The sequence below is a fragment of the Dendropsophus ebraccatus genome, chromosome 2 (assembly GCF_027789765.1).
Source record: "Dendropsophus ebraccatus isolate aDenEbr1 chromosome 2, aDenEbr1.pat, whole genome shotgun sequence".
Classification (NCBI taxonomy): domain Eukaryota; kingdom Metazoa; phylum Chordata; class Amphibia; order Anura; family Hylidae; genus Dendropsophus; species Dendropsophus ebraccatus.
The window spans coordinates 67,638,319-67,658,641 of NC_091455.1; the positions used below are offsets into that span (position 1 = coordinate 67,638,319).

Below are 20,323 nucleotides of genomic sequence, written 5' to 3' on the forward strand. Positions count from 1 at the left end.
TCTTTCAGTAAAGTTACCTTGTTAAATCCACATGACTGTTGTCATGTATAAGAACAAACAGTGTGTAAAGATTTTGTTTCACTTTTCTCATGAATGCATCAAATTTGGCTTGAACATCCCCATCAAGTCGAAGAATATATTTGTCGGCTCGCTGATTTGCACAAGCAGACTCCTCTAGTCCCAGATCTGTTAGAACCCCTGTCAAAATAAAATAAAATTCACATGGAGAACAGGTATGTATATTATCATCAGATTGTAAAACAAAAGGTAAGCTGTAATACGGACCGGGAGAAAAAAAGAGTGTTGCACTTCACACTAATGCCACTTGGCTACATTTAAAAACCAACGGTAACCAAAAGGTAAGCTGAAGTTACAATTTATGGACTTTATTGCTTTAAAACATATGAAGGTCCATCTACATCTTGCTTTTGGTCTATGTCACCATTATACAGGGAAAAAGTATCCCAAAGTATATCACAGTAGGCTGGTTTTGGGGGTGGGGGGGAGATTATGTTCTGAGAGTGGCCAAAAAAATTGTTTAAGCACCAGCTGCACAGCTCACTGGAGGTGGTAGAATGGTGGGCGTGGCTGCATGCAAAGGGGCGAGGCCTACACATGCTATATTACAATTGTTGTAGAACTCTATGCCAACTCGGAGTAAGGGCCCTATTACACAGAGCAAAAATCTACCAATCCACGTAGTGAAAACCAGAGGCCGTGCATCGCTACGCCTGGATGACGAATGATAACAATAATAAACTTTATTCTTTCCTGTTCAGACTCTACTGATGTCCTTAAAGCTTCTGCCCGCTACCTGCAACTTCTGAGCCAGTCTCTAAAGTGACAGGCCGCTCAGCCAATCACTGGCTGCAGCATAATTCCATCACAGCCAATAATTGGCTCAGCGGCCTGTCTCTTCAGAGACTGGCTGAGAAGTTTAAGCGGCGGCTGTGAGAAGTAGGCAGAAGCTAGAGGACATGGGAAGGATGGAAAGTTAAAAGCACAAGGTTAAGATAAGGGCTGCACAGACATTACTGTGTAATAGGCTCAGTAAGCAAGCACCAATCTAACAGACCGGCGATCGCGTGCACTAGGCATTGGGCCATGTAATATGGCCCTAAGAGTGTAAGGCAGCTCCAAGGTACCAAGATTTATGTGCAGGCATGCACCTCTACATAATTCCAAGAATTAAAGAATGCACTGGAGTTCTTTTTTTTCTTTTTTCTTTTTTGGACATATGAGACGTCGGTTTTGATAAAGACCCCTAAAGAATTACTTTAATAAATACAATGTAGTCTACAAGAAAGTATATTCAGTCTGTTTTCCTAATGTATAATTTTTTTTTTACAAACTCCTAGTATACATTTGGAAAATTGATCAAATGTAATAACCAGAAGACTATGTTTAGTCCACTAGTCTATAGGCTCACTACAGAATATAAATACACCCTGTAAATATAACTGGTATGGTAATTTTTTAAAAATTGTTTTATGTATTATAAAGCTCTTACCTATATCGTGGTAAATACTTGTAATCAAAGTATTTTAGGAGTGATACCTTTATTGGCCAACAAAAAATTGTTAGAGCTTTGAGCTTTCGGGATTCACAAGATCCCTTTGCGACTGGAATGTTTTTATCAATTTGAATTCCCACACTTTCCTCTCTCTGTCACTCTGGAAGTGACCTTTGAGGACCATAACCTTTAAATCTGTTATTCTATGGTCCAGTCCTGAAAAATGTTGGCCTACAGGGTGTTGAGACTTCTTTTTATTGTATGTCTATGTAAGTTCACTCTGTAACATCCCTAAAATGTTGTGCTGTTTCTATAAGTCATTCATTTGTGAACTTGTCTGACGAAGGGATCTTGTGAATCCCGAAAGCTCACAGCTCTAACTATTTTTTGTTGGCCAATAAAGCCTTAAATACTTTGATCACAGGTATTTACCACGATATGGATTTTTCTGGCTATCACGGTACCATACTATACATTTTTTAAAGCTCTTACCTGAAAGCCTAATTCTGTGCAGGGTCTGCTGTACCAGAATTTCAGAGCGAGGGACAACAATTAAGAAGTCAACTTTGCTGAAGCGGCCCAGGTCAAGGCACTGACTTCCGCTATCTGCAATGGCACACACTTGGGACAGAAGCTTCCGAGCAACCATCAGCTGAGACTGATATATCTGGAAGCTGTCAGTGCTGCAGCCTATCACATATAAAGAAACAAATGGTTTTTACAGATCTCAGATTAGTAGTTTGCTTATAAAATTTGCACAAAGTTTTTCAATAGTGGCTGGAGGGAACAAGGCAAATATAACAAACCTTGTATCTCTGTTCAATGCTTTTTTTTGAAGTTTATTTATTTTCCTGTCTTATGCGGGTTTGAATCTTTGAATGAAAGAATTTGCCAATATAAAAATATCAAAAAGTTACCTCTGCCTTGTGTAGGAATCATGCCGACTGCTTCAGGGGATGAAATGCATTCTTTGACATCTCCATTAAATGGAACAACAACATTATCTCCTCTCCTTCTTTGAATCTTTTCCAAAAGCTTGTCCAAATCATCACCTAATTAAAACCGAATAAACAATGAAATAGAGCAAGCTTGCCGAACGTTGGGGTTCGGCAACATTCATCCGAACACGAACGCTCTGCAATTAACTCTGGAGAAGTTGGATGCCGCCCTAGGGAGTCCGAGAAGACATGTAGGCTGTGCAGAGTTGAATTCTCGGCAGATGGCACAACCTCTTAAATGAAACAAATTACTGAACCACTAAATTATTCCCAGAAACTTGGACCTAGCTTTTATTAGTGATCCTACACTGCACAGGCCATAAATGCAGACATTAGAAGATAAGCTCCTTACAATGTTTAGTACTTTAGTACGAGTCCCCGTACACTTTATACTTATGTCAGTCTAAAATGTATAGGGCTTTCTTAGTCTCCGCTAACAAAATAGGGTCGGCTAAGATGCATTTTCACTTCCCAAACCCTTTTTTCTTAGTGAGATAAGTCACTTCCAGAGCAGTCTGGCTCCCTTTAGAGAAAACCCAAATGGTTGTCTGAACATTCATGTGTATTGGGAGGACGGGAGCAATAACAGATGCCGGACAATCGTACGTCTGACAGTTATTGAGGGCGTATAGACACCTTAACAGAAAGTATAGATTTAATGAGTCACAATGCTTTTCTACTGAAAGCCGTAAAGGGATACCAAAACGCATACTAAACTGGGAACCTGTTTTTCAGGATTATCATTCAGGAACTCAAGCCAGAAAAACGACTTACCCATGGATGTATTTTTGAAGTGCGAGGCCAAAAAGCTGACTTTCCCCGTGATGAGCTCATAGCTAATCTCCTTCAAGAATTCGCTTGTCGTCAGCATACTCTCAGCAAGAACTCGGGATTGGTATTTTCCTAAAAAATGTTAGGAGAAAAAAAAATTCAACTTATCTATAAATAAACCATACTGCACCAGTGATCATTGCCAGCTGACTTGGCGCCTATAAATGAAATTACGACGTGAACAAACAGAAAAGAACACTAAAGCAGTACAATCCTTTCTATTGTAAGTCATGGTGCCATGACATGTAAACACAAAAGAGAGGTCATGTACTGAACAAACCTCTGGCTGCGGAAATCTTGGGCTAATTTTTGTTCTCAACTACTCCTGTTGCATTACGTTTACCAGTGGGATGATCTCACCATGGCAACAGAAATGTCCATCAACGTCTCAAAAATATACTTATAAAATAAAAAGTGGAAATAAGAACCTTATCAGTGATAACTAGAGTCTCTCTGCTGACAGCATCTAACATGGTAATATATACTATAAGTATAACAAAGGTTAATGATATTGTAACCAAAAAAGCACTGATAATTAAAAAAAAATTCTAACAACCAGGTTCTCTCCTTTGTTCTCTGTAAATGGTGATTTCTACCATCAACTGAGCTATTCATATAGAAGAGGGCAAGGGATCTACACTACAGTAACTAAAGGCTGTTGATTCATTAGATGCTGACTGGAAAGAGTTTTATAGAATCCGACTATTCTCTCTATGTGTATCTTAAGACATAGCAAATAGTCAACAAACACTTACCAAGGGCAATTACACAAAACTCATTTCCTCGCACCTTTGAGCAACAGATTGCTACTACATAGTCAGGAAGCTTCTGCTGAGGTTTTATATCACTTAGTGATCGAAGCGTTTCAGAGATGCCCTCTGCTAGAGAGTTTTGTGTAACAAGGACATGAACCAAATCTTGCGATACACTGGCTGACAAGCGGGCCAGCCATGGAAGCTGAGCTTGCGACACAGACGCAGGAGAGCTCATCTGCATTGAACGATCTTTATAGGTAAATTCCTGCAATGCCTTTAGCACAATTTGTTCAAAAACTTCACGAATTGGTATCTGATCTGGGCCTAAAAAAAAAAAAAAAAAAAAAAAGAATGAAAACAACTCAAGTAACGAAGATATTTGCAAAGCTAAGGAAAACCAACATTCAGCGTGCTATGTAAGAAGAAAACAAACATCTTCAGATGTTGAATGCTATGATAAAATTCTGAGATCTTCAAGGCTACAAAACAATGAAGACCCTTTCCCAAGAGAAAAAGCTTGTTTTCAAAAGTATTATGTCATTTTTCTTCTTTAATCAACACAAATTTGTTGATAAAGAGTCTCCAAGATTCATTTAATGGTTAACAGGCAGCCTTTTAGAATGAATGGGTGCAACATTTCACTGAGAATGAGTGATATTAGTAAAGGCTAATGCAGACTTTACTACAAAGGGTGATTCCTTGTTTTGAGACTTTGGAAACTTTATAAACTACTGAATGTGAAAATATTGTACAGCTTGTGAACTAACTCCTTGCCTGCATAACAAAAGGAAAAAGCGGAAGGCACTAAACCTTACCAAGTCGCACAAGGTACTGGATAGTCAGAAGAATCAGGTTTTCCACACTGAGGAACTGACTGCTGGACACTCCCATCTGATCCAGCTCCTTTTTCTCCAATTCCTGTAACTTGTAACAATTCACTAACAATGGGCTTACGACAATATCACCAACATTTCCATAGAAGTATGGTAATGCGCCATAACCTGAAACATAAAGAGCATAAAATTATTAAAAAAAAAATATGATTACTAACATGATAGATGGAAAAATTTTTGGTGATAATTTTACGTGAAGACTTACCGATCAATATCACTGGCCGCACACCTGAGTTATTCAGCAGATTTTCAGGCACTATTACAGTTTCTCCAGCTGGAATTGGTTGTGGCTGAAAGACACCACTCAAAATGGGCTGTGGCAAAGAGGCTGTGGAGGGGGAAAAGAAATTGAGTTCTTAGTATATCCATCTGCAGACTCAACTCCTGATTAATTTATGTCATCCTTATAATAATGCACAAAAAATGAATAATCCATGCTCTCTAACCTGGTCTTGTGATTGGCCGAACTGGAGGTGAAGGAAATGACAACACTGGTGCCTGTACTGGGGAGCTAGGTGGCCATCCTCTGTGCCTTTTCTTTGGTGGGCCAGAAAACGTTACCCCTGTTGGACAAGATTGAACTTTTTGATAAATATTTAATGTACATGTATCAGCAAATACACCCATATTTTGCACATAGCAGTTACAGAATATTGGTTTGAAAGTGCCTTACCACTATCACCAGCAATGCATCCAGGACTTGGGGACGTAGAGTGAGCAAGTGGCTGAGATGGGGCTGGATTAAGTACGGTAACTCTTCCTCCATTCATGGTACCATTAGTGATCTCTGGTGCTTGGATTGAAATAGGTGCTAGCAAAAAGATATAATGAACAAACAATAAACATACAGCTACAATTTAGGTTAGGAAAGAGTCTAAACTAGAGCAAACTCACCTGCAGGAAAAGTTTTTCCTACAGCATGGATAGGTAGAGGTAACGGCTTCACAATACCCTTGTTTCGGGACAGATCCTGAGGAGTACTTGAAGTAAGAGCAGTAGGTGCTTTGGCTGAGGCATAAGATTGTATTTCTGTCAAAACATTAGCAAAGTCAATGGTAGAATAAAAGTAAAATAAATTCTATTTTTTTTTTGTTTCAAAAAAAGTTCTTGTGCAGATTTTCAGTCATCTTAAAATGTTCTTGTGCAGACATTGCTGTTCTGCCATTTCAATTATTACCCATGTAACAGCATGGGAAAACTAAAAAGCAGATAAATATTACCTGAATGTAAGAATCCAGATTTGTACCCATTAGCGTTTTCATTCTCAGTGGTCAGCGAGACGGAAGTAATCGGCTTCGGAACTGGGGTAGGGAATGGTCGACTTCGAGGCTCTTAAAAACATAACAAAATGTATATTTAAGTATATTTAAATAAAAATTTGAAAATGTAGTCAGCGCATTAGGTCCTTAGGGAGGTCTAAAATTGGGCTGGTAATACAGAAAAATAACACTTTATTGAATCTCATAATAAACCACACAACACAAGACTGACCAATGCTGGAAAAAAAAAAAAAAAGTGTTGTGAAATTGAGAAAATCAAGCCATAGCCACCTGCCTGACCTCTCATCACTGCAATTCTAACATTATCCAAGTAATGATTCCTGGCAATTCTCGACACACAGGAAACACCCACTCAGCCGATCACTGAAAATCCACAGCTACGATCCCTGGCAGATCCCTGGCTTACCTACAGGTCTTTTGCAGCTGGGGAGCTAACAATGTAACCTTGTGGCGTCTTATGCTTCAATCAATGGGCCAAAAGGAAGTTCCCTACCTAAATTGTCTTAGATGCTGCTGTAATTTCTGGCCTCCTGGAGTCTAAGGGCCCTATTATATGAGGCGGTTATATGCCCAATCCATCAAAATCAGGCAGATATCAGACAATGAAAAGCTGAGGACCCGATCAAAAGCTGATCTTTCTCTTTCAGCAAGTTTAAAAATTGCCTGCCGACCGCACATCATTCTGCCAGTGACCAATGAAACAGTATATAGAAAATAATAACGTAATACTTACAAGTCTACATTCCACAGTGTCCTTCTCCCCCTATTCACTGCAGTCACCGCTAAAGCTTCTGAGACAGTCTCTGAAATGAAAGGCCGCTTAGCCAAACACTGCTCGAAGCGCGGTCCCTTGTCAGCTAGTGATTGTCTGAGTGGCCTGCCAGTGCAGATAAATGTCAGCGGCAGCTGTGGTGAGAAGCCAGGACGACACAAGAGAGAGCATGAACATGTAAGTATTACTTTATTATTTTCTATATACGCAATGATTATTGAGCCGTGTAATAGGCTTGAGAGCCGATCTAGCAGACGCTTGCTTACAGCTAAAGTCGGGCCGTGTAATATGGTCCTAAGAGGTTAAAGGAGAAGTCCGGACAAAATTAATTTTTGATGTTATTACTTACGTAAAGTTATACAAATTTCTAATGTACATTAATTATGGGAAATGCACATATAGGGCTATGTCCCTTAATTTAGTAGATCAGGAAGTGTTAGAATTCTCTCAGATACAGTGACGTCACAACGAAAGGTGTAATTCCTATGGAGTGACCAGCAGGGGGCGCTCTATATGTAGAAGTCTATGGGACTTTATTGTTTCTATGGATTTCTATGTAAAGTAATGTAATTTAGTGTACCGTATGCTTTATTGAATGAATTCATCTATGGAATACTTTGGGGAGCAAGTGTCCTCACACAGGAGCGCTCCCCCCTCCTCCTCCTTCCGGGATACTTTCCCCCTATACCACTGCTGACTCCCCGCTCTCATATACAGGCTCCCGATGCATCCTGGTGTCCGCACTGACCGTCCTCTCCCACACGTGCGGACACCAGGATGCATCGGGAGCCGGTATGTGTGGGGGGAGAGCGGCGGCCAGGCGGGGAGTCAGCAGTGGTATAGGGGGAAGGTATCCCGGAAGGAGGTAGAGGGGGGAGCGCTCATGTGTGATGAGCGGCTCCCCCCTGCACCCGGCAAGTGATAGCCATAACCCAGCTACTACTTCCATCACCTGCTCATACAATGAGCAGATGATGGGAGCAGTAGTTCAGTATATCGGCGGGCGGGAGTGCGGCGGATCGGCGGGCGGGAGTGCGGCGGATCGGCGGGCTTACTGTGATAAACCTAATGTACTGATTGAATAAATTTATGCAATACTTTGAGGAGCAAGGACACTTGCTCCCCAAAGTATTCCATAGATGTATTCATTTAATATAGCATACTGTACACTACATTACATTACATAGAAATCCATAGTCCCATAGACTTCTACACACAGAGCGCCCCCTGCTGGACACTCCATAGGAATTACACCTTTCGTCGTGACGTCACTGTATCTGAGAGAATTTTAACACTTCCTGATCTACTAAATTAAGGGAAATAGCCCTATATGTGCATTTCCCATAATTAATGTACATTAGAAATTTGTATAACTTTCCGTAAGTAATAACATATCAAAAATTTATTTTGGCCGGACTTCTCCTTTAAGCAGCCAGGATCAGCTGGAAAGGCTGAGTTAGCCAGTTGAGTAACCACATTTATTGAGCAGCTCTCTAATTTGGCTCATTGGGGGGCAGGGGTTCAAAAGCAGGGAAGCTTGTCCATTTGCCCATTAAAGCAAATGTGTTGTCTAGGTATTTTTGATACCAATAAAAGATGCTGGAACATTTTTTTTTATCTACTTTTATTTTCTGATAGTAATTTAGTTTTTTGTGTACATTAAGATGAGGGCAGCCATCCTCTGTCTTAGTCCCATGCATACAGAAACTATATACTGGCCCAGACCCAAATCAAATGAATGGAAAAGTTTTCTAGGCATGCTCTGTGACCTGTTGAGAGGTAGGCAACCCTGTGAGCTTAGGTTATTTTGTCTTATCCATATACTGATCTCACTGTACTCCTGTCTGGAATGAGAATGAAAACTCAAAGACTTCAAGATGTTATAACACAGAAAATAATGAAAATAAAAATTTAGGAAGAAGACCACCAACTATTCTTCAAAAACTTAAATTTATACAATAGGTCATTTTCTGACATGTTCCCTTTAGGCTGTGGAGCACCAAATTCAGTAGACTCAGGAAATGAATTAATTATCCCTAAAGGTCTCTAAATTGTTGGATCTCATCTATAAGATAACGTAAAGTGACTCACCTTTCCAGCAGATAAGTGGCCCTTTGCAGAGTGCTCCTTGGGAGTTTCTCACAAGATAATACCGTAAGTGCTTTTGCTTCTTTGGTTGCGTTGTAAGCTTTAGGTTAATATGATTGGAAAACTCTGTAAAATACCTAAAACCACGCTCTCCACAGCCGATGCAATTTCCAGAGAAACCTTAAAAATACACATACAAGGAAGGTTAGCATACTCATAGAAGTTCAATTAGTAGGTGCTGATCTCTACCATAAAAACTTTGATTTGATTTACTTTCATTTAATTTATTATAAAACAAATGCTTTTCTTACAGTAACAACTGATGAGATTGAAGACTGTGCAGTGTTATAAACAAGTAGTGCGGATGTTACGTCTCCAAAAATCACTCACCTAAAAGTGCATTTTTCCCATCATCATCAGGGAGAAACCTTTTGTCAACTGCACAGACAAGAATATGTTCAGGGATACTTTGAGTCTTTACTCCAACCAAAAGAAAGCCTGGAGGAACCTCAATCTGCTCTTTACTGAGTGACGCTAACCGTAAGTCCTTCCCTGCTTGGCAGAATCCTAAAGTGGATCAAATAAGTATAATATAGTTTACGTTTTCTGTGTAGGTACATAGATAGGACTTGGTGATAGTTTTAAATAAAGCTCGTAATAGAAAAAATACATTTCTTAAAGAGGTTGTTCACCAATTTTTTTTTTTGCTTTCAAATCAACTGGTGCCAGAAAGTGCCATTTGTAACTTACTTTTATTAAAAAGTTTTCCTGTCGTTATCACTTTTTAAAAATCTAAATCAACAGTAGATGTGATGTAAAGCAAGTTTGCAATTTACATCAATTCTTTTTTTTTTATGTTATTATGGAGAACACGGCACTTCCTGTTTTCACATTAAGCTGTGACTCTCTGTACTGTCGGGAATTCCTGTGTTTAGTCTGTTTTTTTTCAATCAGCACAAGTCTAAAAATCTGCCTTCAGGAAACTGGACCTGGATTTCTGTCAGGTTCAGCTTTTACAGCATGATAACAAAAAAATTGAATGTATATTACAAATATACTGTTGATTTAGATGTTAAAAGTTATAACAAAAGGTACACTAAGTCTTCCAGTACTTATCAGCTTCTGTATGTCCTGCAGGAAGTGGTGTATTCTCTCCAGTCTGACACAGTGCTGCCACCTCTGTCCATGTCAGGAACTGTCCAGAGCAGAAGCACATCCTCATAGAAAACCTCTCCTATTTGTCGAGATTGGAAAGAATACCACTTCCTTTAGGACATAGCAGCTGATAAGTACTGGAATACATGAGATTTTTGTTATTATAAATCCCTGGCACCAGTTGATTTGAAAGAAATTGTTTTGGGGGTGAAGTACCCCTTTAAAAGATGTGCAGAATATTGTAGCAATTCTACATTGCTTGTATACTTTAGAACGGAGTGTGCACTGCTCCAAATCCAGCAAACAAGAGTATAATTGTGGCATAATAAATGTATTATTTAGTGGTTGCTACAGAGAGTCCATCTTTTATTGCACAATACATTGTCAATGAAAGACGGCACTCACCACCAACGCCTGAACATTTTTTGTGGCACACGTGTACAGTATATAAAATATTTTGCAGATTTAAAAATATAAAAAAAAAACCTCACCATCTACTGTACAAGAACCTTCTGGGGCAGGTTTTTGTGCGTACGGTAAAGGAGGACTATTCGACTCAGATATTTCATCTTCCTCATCGTCATCATCCATTTCACACATAGACTGACTGTTCGAGAAGTCCAGGCTGCCATTCTGAGTGTACCTCTGAGCAAAATCCTTCTCAAGCTCCTCAACCTTTGGTTTTACATCAACACCTGAACCAGAACCATGGTAATGAAACAATTAAAAGGGGACAGAAAAAGCTGACTTACAATTGCTCTCAATACAGTCTTTATATATTTTAAAGGAAATCTACCAGCAGTTTAAATGGCTCTAATAAGAGTAGTGGGTGGGGAGTGCAACCATAGCTTTATTTAGAACGTCCAATGTGCCATTAATAATTTTTTCTTAATATGTAAATGAGGTGGTTTGGCGCTGTCCTGCTGCCCCCAGTACACTGCTCCGCCCCACCCACTGCCTCCTGTATCAAGCATCCTTATCAGTACTCATAACAACTCCCTGCAGTGATCAGTGGCAGAGAGTGACATCAATGCAGAGAGCCATTGTGAATATTCAAAAGAAGGCATGATACAGGAGCTGGCGGGTGGGGCGGTGCACTGCACCACCTAATTTACATATTAAGAAAAAGTAAAATTTATCATTTATAGCACAGAGAGCCTTCTTGATAAAAGTTATGGCTGCACACCCTTACCCTATTAGAATCTATCAGCAAGCTAGATCTATCTAGATTCCCTTTCACATGGGATATGCTGTTCTTTTATGTAACAAGAAAAAAAAAAAAAAGAACACAGTGGCGCTGGATGTGCACAGCAATAAAACCTGGGAGACAATAGTGCATACAGTTTGCAAATGCATGCTCACCTGGTCGAGTCATACAAATTTAGGCAAAACTTTAATGTACGCTGTGTATTACAGGGCTGCTGCACATTAACCTTCCGATAATCCTGCCCAGGTAATCGCTGAAGAAATTTAAAGCCTGACAAGAAGAACAGTGAGTTTCCTTTTGCCACCAATCCCTTGAACTCAAACCTCTTTTTCCTGATTAAGAACAACAACCCAGGTGCCGAGGTCAGGGAACTGGCGCCAAAAGGAAAACCACTATTCTTTTTGTAAAGCTTTGAATGCCGTTCTTTGTGAAATACTGCAATAAGACCTACAATTGATAACTCACTAGTATATCACTGATGTTGCCATACTGTGCTTCCTCATTCATACATTATGCCCCCTTTACCAGGAATCTTTGATGATTAAACAATACATTTAGTGCACCTGCAAATGGCACACTACAAAATACCATTATCACTTACCATCTGCAGTAAAAGCAGAGTTTTCTGCATTAAGGTAGAGTTGGGAGAACACTGGACGTGGCACCACACTGTTACATCTTAGGGAAGCTTCTATTGAATTGTGAAGAGCTTCCTCAAAGCGGGCAGATTTCAGTTGTCCTGCATAAGAGTTACCCATGTCCTGATAGAAAAAAAAACAAAGAATAGACTAGAAGAGTCAATAAATAAAAATCTGACAATGCAGTTATTTAAAAAAAAAAAAGGATAAATAGACAAATGAACTGATAGAAGAGAGATACATAGCCACAATCTGTGAAATACAGTAATACCACTGGCCTATTAACGTGTCAGTTTCCCTTTTGCCAGCAAAAATTAGGTTCTATTATCTAACCAAATCACACATGGACTACACAAGACCCCTATAAGTGTCCTCTGGTCTCTGGCACCTAGATGTTTCTAGCAGTCTACAGAAGCGCAATTGGATGGGATTTGGAGGCCAAGTCAACACCTTGAACTTTTTTTTTTTTTAATGACAGAATTTTTATAAAATTTTTCATTTTTACAGAAAGAAAGAAAACATAGCGGGTACACAAAAACACCTTGAACTCTTTCGTCAGGTTCCTGAAATCCTACCTAATAGCTTTATCCCTCTAAATATCCCATTGTCAGAAAATACAACTTCCATAGGGATGTACTTGACCTGACACTTTGTTTAGGTAGATGGTAAGTGTAAAAATGTTGTCAACGTAAATGCAAGGTCCCAGGGTATTTGAGACAACTGTCTAGAGCATGCATCACCCCCCCCCCCCCCATCTAAATGTATTACAAAAAAAAAAAAAAAATCATCAGACCAGGTGTCTTCTTTTAATTCTCCATGGTCTAGTTCTGATGCTCATGTGACCCTTGCTTATGCCCATTTCTACAGTGAACAGATTTTTTCATTGACACTCTGGCCTGTGGTTATGCGGTAAGCTATGATATACTGTGTGTACTGTGATATAGTTATATAAGAACTAGCATATACAGCAATTTGTGCTTCAGTGGCTCTTCTATGAGACTGGACCAGACTTGTTAGCATTTTCTCCCTACAATCAGAGCCTTGGGGGCCCATGACCCTGTTTTCCAGTTAACTAGTTGTCTTCCATAGACTACTTTTGGTAGGTACTAATCACTGCATACTGGCTGCCATTTTGGTGATGTTCTGACCCAGTCATCTAGCCTCCTTTAGGCCATATTCCCACAGTAGATCTGTGTGGTGCACATGGCAGGAAAACAAAATGCATAGCACAGTTCAATGTTAACTATAGCGTCTACTCTTATTGAAAACTATGGGACACACAAAGAGATTTTCCTGGAAAAATAAACTATTGACGTGGCACCATCGCTACCAAGAGCATGGCACCTTTCTCAGTGTAATGCAGGTGCCGAACAGCTGATTGCTGAAGTGCTGTGTGCCACTACCTCACCTATCAACTGCTGACAACCTATTCAATGGATAGGCTAACAATGGTTTTTTTTTTCTTTCTGGAAAATGGCTTTAAATGAAGTGTCAGCCACTTAAACAGCCTAAATTGGACTAAGGAAACTGTGGCAACCAGAAACTGTTGGTAATTTTTTTTATTTTTTAGGTACTAAAGAACTACAGGTTATACAAAATAAAATATACATACATACACACATATACATAAAACAATAATTAGCAGAGTTTTTCCTAGTGGAGGCAAATCATTGTAAACTGCTGACCACTGTCTTTAAGGAGTCCCATCTGTCAAGTGTAGGTAAAGGAGGGGCGGGGGGTTATGCCTCTTAATACAGGGCAGGTGGTCAGCAAAGAGAAGCCAGGGGACATGTCAAGATAATGAGCAACACAAGGCAAGACAATGAATCCGAGCTAAAAAGGACAAATAGAGATTTGGAAGGTGCGGGGGTGGCACGTGTGATCTGGTCAAGAACATCACGAGGGACATGGAAGCGTGGTCTTCAAATCTATTTGTTGCACAGCTGTTCCCTCATTTACATAAACTGCATGACTTCTTAATGAATCTCTAACAGCTCCAGCAGTGCGCCTCTTACAAAAGACTACTCCTTCTCTGTTTCACATATGTAACTGTTACATGTAAAACAGCTTTAGAGAGGGGGTAAAAACAAGCAATATATGGTATCCACTAACGAATGTAAAACGATGCTCAAACACAACTACTGCTCAAAAAAATAATAATGCATTTTTGAATGCTTTTATTTGTATAGCGCTAACTGACTACGCAGAACTTTACAGAGTTTGTTAATTTTGGTCCCTGTCCCCATTAGGGCTCACCATCTACACTTGCCTGTATGTTTTGGGTGTGGGAGGAAACCCACGGAAAACACAGAGAACATACAAACTCTTTGCAGATGTTGTCCTTGATGGGATTTGAAATGAGAACCCCAATATAAAATCAAAATTTGTAGTGCTACAGAATAGGCTGCTGCTATATACATAAAAGTTATGTATGTATAAAATTCTTATGAGTTTGAGATATGTAGGGCACCAAGGGTCACAGAATATACAGATTTGTGTCTACAGTGGACATGTAAAGTCTTTAGATTTATATACAGGCTAATATACTAAAAAAAAAAAAATCACTGTTAAATCCAGTTACAAGAGGGGCTATTAAATAACAAATAAATTAGTACTAATATAATAATGTGTGCAATGAAAAAAAAAACAGCTCCTCTAAAAAGTCAAAACCATTCTGTGAACTTGCCATCAAACTTGTATATCTTTGTGCCCTATGAAACAGAAATATGTCAAATGTCAGGCATGAACAAGACGCTCAAGGATGCCAGAAATTCTTTTTCAAGGTAAACAAAAGCAGGCAAGGATCTCCAGAGTGGGATGATGACTGCAGGCAATGTACATGCCCCATCAAACCAGAAAGGCCAATGTGAACAGGAACTGTGTCAAGAAAAATGTGTACAGCAGAGGAGAAACGGCATTAACTTCCAGAAACAAAACATGCCCCGAACACCAGGGTACAGACACCGGGAGATGGGGTTTACAAGGTAAGAATCTGGCAATACAACAACCAACTCAAATATTGTCACTATGTATAATATGCCAGACTGAAAGGAAAACAGCAGGTTCATAAATATGAACCTTGTGTTATGAACCTGTAGGCATTCTGATGCAGATTCTAAAGAGATCTTTTTCTTTCTGATCTGTCACAACATTTTGTATTATTTCAATGAGCGCCTTTGGTGCACTGGGGGCGTTCTGTGACCTCTCAATGCATAGGCCTGCCCGCCAGCTTTTTCTGCTCCACCTACTTAGGCCTATGCATGATGTAGTGGTATGTTCTCCCCCGGCCCAAAATCCTGTACTTGCGCAGTAACAATGTACAGTATCTTGGGCTAAGGGGGAGAGACATCATTGCTTTATGCATATGCATAAGTAGGAGGGTCAGTCCCCTCGACTACTTAGCTCAAGATTTACATAAATCAACCAAGTTGTCCTGGGGCTTATTAGCACTAAACTACATATAACACTCTGTAAAATGATGCCTGCAGGTTGGACTGCATTTTTACTGTTCCCTTTAAGCACTCCCATATTTTTTTTTTAAAGCTGTTTCTTTCTAACTTAAAGTGACTGTACCACCAGGCCCAGGCTGAAGCACTGGAGGTGGGCCGACCCACCCTTAGTGGGAGGAAACCCTAGCCCCTCTATGATAGGGTTCCATTGATTCTAATGGAGTCACATGGAGGCACTGGAGTTTCTTCCCACTACAGTGCTTAGCCTGGGCCTGGTGGTACAGTCACTTTAAAATGTTTGAATCCTTGCCTACTGTTGGGTCATGTGATCTCCCTGTGTGTTCTCAACCACAGACACTCTTGTGCACGGACCCTATTTACTTCTATGGCCCAAACGTAGGCAGCTAGTTACTATATTGGGGTAATTTCCTGTATGTATGCAAGAGCTTACTTGGACTCAAAAGTGTGGTTTGTTGTGCTTTTGAATCAGTGTAAAAACTTGTATACCTGCCGGAAATGACCCCATCTACTCGATTTTGACACAGTGCAGACATATCTTATCCTTGGAAAGGTCTCCATACACCTTAATTATCAGTTGGGAAAACCTGCTGCTCGTGGTGGGTTCCAAGGTATATGGGGCTCTCCCAAACAACCCCCACCGACAGATGATGTCATTGGTGATGGGGGTCTGGCAAGATGGAAAATTACTATACACCCCCTTTTTTTCTTGTTTTAGGAAAGATACGCTATGGTGAGAGTGGCTTACCGCTCCACAGAGAACACAGGAATGATTGGTCGTTCCAGTGTGTGGGAAGGACAGGCAGCGGGAAAGATTACGGATGGCTGAAGAATTGTTCGGCCATCAGTTATTGAAGGTGTATGGGGATCTGAATGTAAAACCATAGTGTGAACCCTGTCTTACCAACATTGCCCATTTATCTCCTTTCTGAGGGCAGGTTCAGACTATGGAATTCACACTGATAAAAATCTGGCGGATTCCGTTGACTGTACACGCTCACGGCCACACACTTCGCCGCCTGTGCCATAGACACCATTCTATGCACGGGCGGATTCTGCATTCCGTCAAAAGAATTGACACTTCAATTGTTTCAGTGGATAGCAGAATCGGTTGGCCAATAGAATGGTGTCTAAGGAGCCAGCGGAAAGGTGCACGGCTGTGAGTGTACGAGCAACGGAATCCGCCAGATTTTATCTGCGCAAATTCCGTAATCTGAACCCGCCTACATGCTTCCAAGGTCATTTTGACATGCCTATTCATTTTGGGGTTTGCTTGGGTCCTAATACAGGGACCCTGACCCAAACCACAAACACACACTGCATACCTCTGACATGTCTGACAAAATGTTTCCTGTGCATATTCCTACCTTTTACCCAGCTAATATTTCAGCCCAATTCCTTTAATCATGTACAATATAGAGAGGCATCACAGCATACCCCAAGGGTTTCCTGTGTAAGCCCAGGATGACTATTGAATCACAAACTAAGTAGGGATTACCTAAAACATTTAAGGCAGAAAAATGAAATATAAGTGTTTCACAACTAATTCTATAGTTTTAGTAATTACCTAGTTATATGGTGGAAGAAATAAGACAAGGAAGAAAGGACAAGAAAAATAGCTTTCCACTCCACGGTGGGTGGCTGTACCATTAAGCAACATTAATCAGTGGAATTCTGTGCTTCATATAACTATTCAGTATTCTATTTTGTTTGGGGCTGCCATCACAAAAGACTATTAGTTGCCATTATGTTACTCATTCACTAAATTGCTTAATATCTTACTGATGTGCCAGGGATTGCCTAGATAAGAACACTGGCATAGACCTTAGGGCTGTGCATAATGTTGAAGAGCCATTCACACAACATGTGCTTTTATCCCCAACCTATTCATGGAGTGACCTATGCCTCTCTATTGTCATAAATCTAATTGCTATTGACTGTGACATTGATTATTGCACAATATAGAAAACATCACCATAATACCAATTGTACTTCAGCTCTAAACACAAGCAAACATGAAGGGTATTTATAAAATATGAAGAGCTCACGTGGCAGCGCTATGCCTGCTCCTGAAAACCTCTCACTGGCCATTTATGTTCGGACATTACTAATGGGACCAAGTAGTTCCTAATAAACTGGGTCACTTTCACGGGGCCTAATCCATTAACGGCAGGATTTTTATTTTCAAAGCAGGGCAAGGGGAGATACAGATGGTACCATTGCCAGAGCAGCTGTATGACACACCGGTCTTATGGATTTGGAAATAAGCAGATGCTGGCTGCAATGTTATATTCTGAGAACTGGATTTGTAACAATCTCATAATATATATATATATATATATATATACACACACACATATGCACACACAGCACAGTACTCTGTGCTGTGCTGCCCCGAAGCAACATTTTACACCTTAAGTAGCCGACGGCCCAACGACCGTTCAACAGTCAGTTATCGCACTTGTCTAGCACAGGAACTCTGGCACAGTAACTCCCCATACACAGGAACGTTCAGCATTTATGTGTTCTCTATGGGGGGCAGAGAGTTAAGCCGCTGCCAGAGAAGTCCGGTTGTGGCTTATCTAGGGGTCAGGTTGTGATCTTCCACCATCATGTCTGCCCCCTATGTTCACCAAAATCATCTGTCGGTGGTTGGTCAGGAGTGTCACATACACCTTATACCGATGACCAGGGCTGTATTTACCACTAGGCACCAGTGGTCAGATGCTTAGGGCAGCACCTTGCAGGGGGGCAGCACCAGGGAGCAGGGGGAAGAAAACAAATTTATTTATTTTTTTGTCTCCCACCTCCTGTTCAGACTTGCCAGCAAATCTAGTGTCTTTTCAAAAGGGGGTGGGGGTTTGGGGTATAGTGGTATTGGTCAGGTCTGGTGTAGAGGTGTTCAATATGATGCCTGGAGCTATCACCTACCAATCTATCAATCTTGTGATGAAATTTGTTGATATTTTAAGCAGTTAAAAAACATGAAAATGTGATTCAGACAATAATTTTATATGTAAAGAAGTGCATATGGCCGAAACCACGCCCCCATTTCTTCACAATGCTAACTGGTGCGTGAAGATGGGGCGTCTTCCGGTTTAGTGCCTAGGACAGCAGTAGCTGGTAATACGGCCATGCCGATGACTGACAAAAGTATAAGGTGTATGGGAACCTTAACTCTTCATAGTATTCATAAAGGAATCTATACTTTAGGTATTTAAAAAAAAAACACTAGATGGATGCAGATTAGAGAATCTTTTAAAATGGACACAGACAAGTCTAAACCCTCAAGGTTCAATGTGTTCACCTGAAACCTTTATTTCTAAACTGCATCTTGCATCAAGCAGTGTATCAAGGGAAAGGCTGTTTTGTCTACCATGTAAAGAGAAAGACTAAATTATGGTTCTTTAACCTTGTGTTCCAGATTTTGTCATATAAGCAAATTATATGGATAGATGCAGCCTGTCTTACAACCCGGCACACAGAGAAGTTAAATATATGCAGACGTTCTTAGCCATGGAACTAGATACAGCTTTGTTTCTAGAAGGGTTTGTTGTTTTATTGAGGACAAGACGTCTAAAACACAAACAGCCATTTGGGAATGCGGTCCAAGGATGAGTGTGACCCAAGGACAGAGTGATCATGTTCAGATGGTTAAACAATGAGAGCTGCAACCAGTAAACAAAATCATTAACAATGAGCTAGGACTTCTGCTGTTATACAGATAGAGAAAACTTATTAGGTTAATGAGCTAGGACTTCTGCTGTTATACAGATAGAGAAAACTTATTAGGTTAGAGTCTCTAAGATATTAAAGGAGTTTTCCATGATCATAAAATATACAGCTAAGAAGTATAAGGGGAGTCTGCAGTAAGATATGGCCATGAGACCACTGGAGCCAATGAGTAGCAAATATTTTCAACAAAATCGTATTAAAAAACCTTATTCAGTATATTTTTATTTTATTTATATACACAGGTTGTTCTGATACATTTTTTAGTAATTACTAATCCCCAGAACATGAGAATTTTTCAGTCTCATCTCTTATGCCCCTATTCCATGAGTCGTTTGGAGGAGCAAACGAGCGCTATTAGCGCTCTTTTGCTCCTCGTTCCCCGCTCGCTGCCGCCGCTATTCAACGCGGCTGCAGCGAGCGGGTGAGTGCGGGAGGGGCTGCTCGGAGGATCGCTGATCGTCCGGGCAGCCCATAGGATATAGCAGCATCTGCTGCCGACGCTCCTATTCAACGGAGCGACGGCAGCAGATCGCTGATATATCAGTCGCTTGTTTTTCAACATGTTGAAAAACAAGCGACTGCAACGATCAGCCGACATGAACGATGTCGGCTGATCGTTGCACTCTATTCCACGAGACGAATATCGTTCGTAGCGGCCGATATCGGCCGAATACGAACGATATTGCTCCTTTAAACGACCCGTGGAATAGGGGCTTTAGCATTAAGTCACTCCACTGTGACTTGACCTAAAACAGCTTTGTTATACCAGATAGTAGCATGTCCCTACACTGTCTGATCCTGTCCAATCAGTGTGGTCACCATCGGCTATATGGTGCCGTGCTTCCCCATTTGCGTTTATGCCGCATCTCATAATTTAATCAGAATCATAACCATAATCTAAGCTGTCTGGGCAACGTGATCAGCATCACCGGGTGCATCAGTTAATAAAAAAGACTGCTGCTAAACCATGTATTGTCTGAAATGCGAGAGA

At 40.5% G+C, this 20,323-nt stretch overlaps 1 protein-coding gene across 1 annotated transcript in view; it reads right to left on the reverse strand.

The window, feature by feature from the left end:
• The window catches only part of GREB1L (GREB1 like retinoic acid receptor coactivator), a 75,986-nt gene that overhangs the window by 22,601 nt on the left and 33,062 nt on the right, over positions 1-20,323 (reverse strand). Inside the window, exons 3-17 of the mRNA XM_069957715.1 lie at positions 12,094-12,253; positions 10,777-10,980; positions 9,521-9,697; positions 9,134-9,310; positions 6,211-6,321; positions 5,885-6,019; positions 5,664-5,801; positions 5,437-5,553; positions 5,196-5,318; positions 4,913-5,098; positions 4,098-4,421; positions 3,286-3,414; positions 2,431-2,565; positions 2,006-2,203; positions 18-198 (exon numbers count right to left, since the gene is read on the reverse strand). Of these exons, the coding sequence (XP_069813816.1) occupies positions 18-198; positions 2,006-2,203; positions 2,431-2,565; positions 3,286-3,414; positions 4,098-4,421; positions 4,913-5,098; positions 5,196-5,318; positions 5,437-5,553; positions 5,664-5,801; positions 5,885-6,019; positions 6,211-6,321; positions 9,134-9,310; positions 9,521-9,697; positions 10,777-10,980; positions 12,094-12,250 (2,492 nt within the window). The 5' untranslated portion in view covers positions 12,251-12,253. The remainder of the gene's footprint in view (positions 1-17; positions 199-2,005; positions 2,204-2,430; positions 2,566-3,285; positions 3,415-4,097; positions 4,422-4,912; positions 5,099-5,195; positions 5,319-5,436; positions 5,554-5,663; positions 5,802-5,884; positions 6,020-6,210; positions 6,322-9,133; positions 9,311-9,520; positions 9,698-10,776; positions 10,981-12,093; positions 12,254-20,323) is intronic.